At 53.3% G+C, this 507-nt stretch overlaps 1 protein-coding gene across 1 annotated transcript in view; it reads left to right on the plus strand.

The window, feature by feature from the left end:
• Nucleotides 1-395, plus strand: part of USP28 (ubiquitin specific peptidase 28) — an 18,703-nt gene extending 18,308 nt beyond the window's left edge. Inside the window, exon 20 of the mRNA XM_035888741.1 lies at nucleotides 148-395. Coding sequence (XP_035744634.1) covers nucleotides 148-231 — 84 coding nt within the window. The 3' untranslated portion in view covers nucleotides 232-395. The remainder of the gene's footprint in view (nucleotides 1-147) is intronic.
• The last annotated feature ends 112 nt before the right edge of the window (nucleotides 396-507 follow it).

The following is a 507-nucleotide window of genomic DNA, read 5'->3' on the forward strand; positions in this document are numbered from 1 at the left end:
AATTGAGTTGCGTGGCGCTTCCGAGAGAGGTTGAAACCCTTCAGAGGGTAAAATCCGACACGCTTTTGAGTTGCGAGGGGATGTGAACCGCACGTGTGCGTGTTGCGGGCGAGGCTGACGCTCGGCTTTCTTGCTGCTCCTCAACAGAAATGGCACGAAGACTACAGCCTCTTTCGCAAGGTGTCAGTTTACCTGCTGACAGGCTTGGAGCTGTACCAGAACAGAAAGTAAGTCGCTTTCCGTGGCGTGGTTGGACAAGGTAAGCCACAGCCTGGAAGTAGAGGGCACTTTGGCAGAGCCGCTTGCCGAGCCATGATGGCCACTTTGAGGCCAACGAGCTTTCTCTCTGAGTCACCAATAGCCCTTTCTTGGACCCACGGCCAGCCTCGGTCAACAGTTCAGCTATTACGACGAGGTACTAGCTAGTTTCGTAGAGGTGCCCCTAATTTTTCCCTCTGCGAAGTAGAGCGTTATGTTTTCATTTCCAGAGATGGGTTTGCAGGAACG

The sequence above is a fragment of the Egretta garzetta genome, unplaced genomic scaffold, assembly GCF_000687185.1.
Source record: "Egretta garzetta isolate BGI_Z169 unplaced genomic scaffold, ASM68718v1 scaffold891, whole genome shotgun sequence".
NCBI lineage: Eukaryota > Metazoa > Chordata > Aves > Pelecaniformes > Ardeidae > Egretta > Egretta garzetta.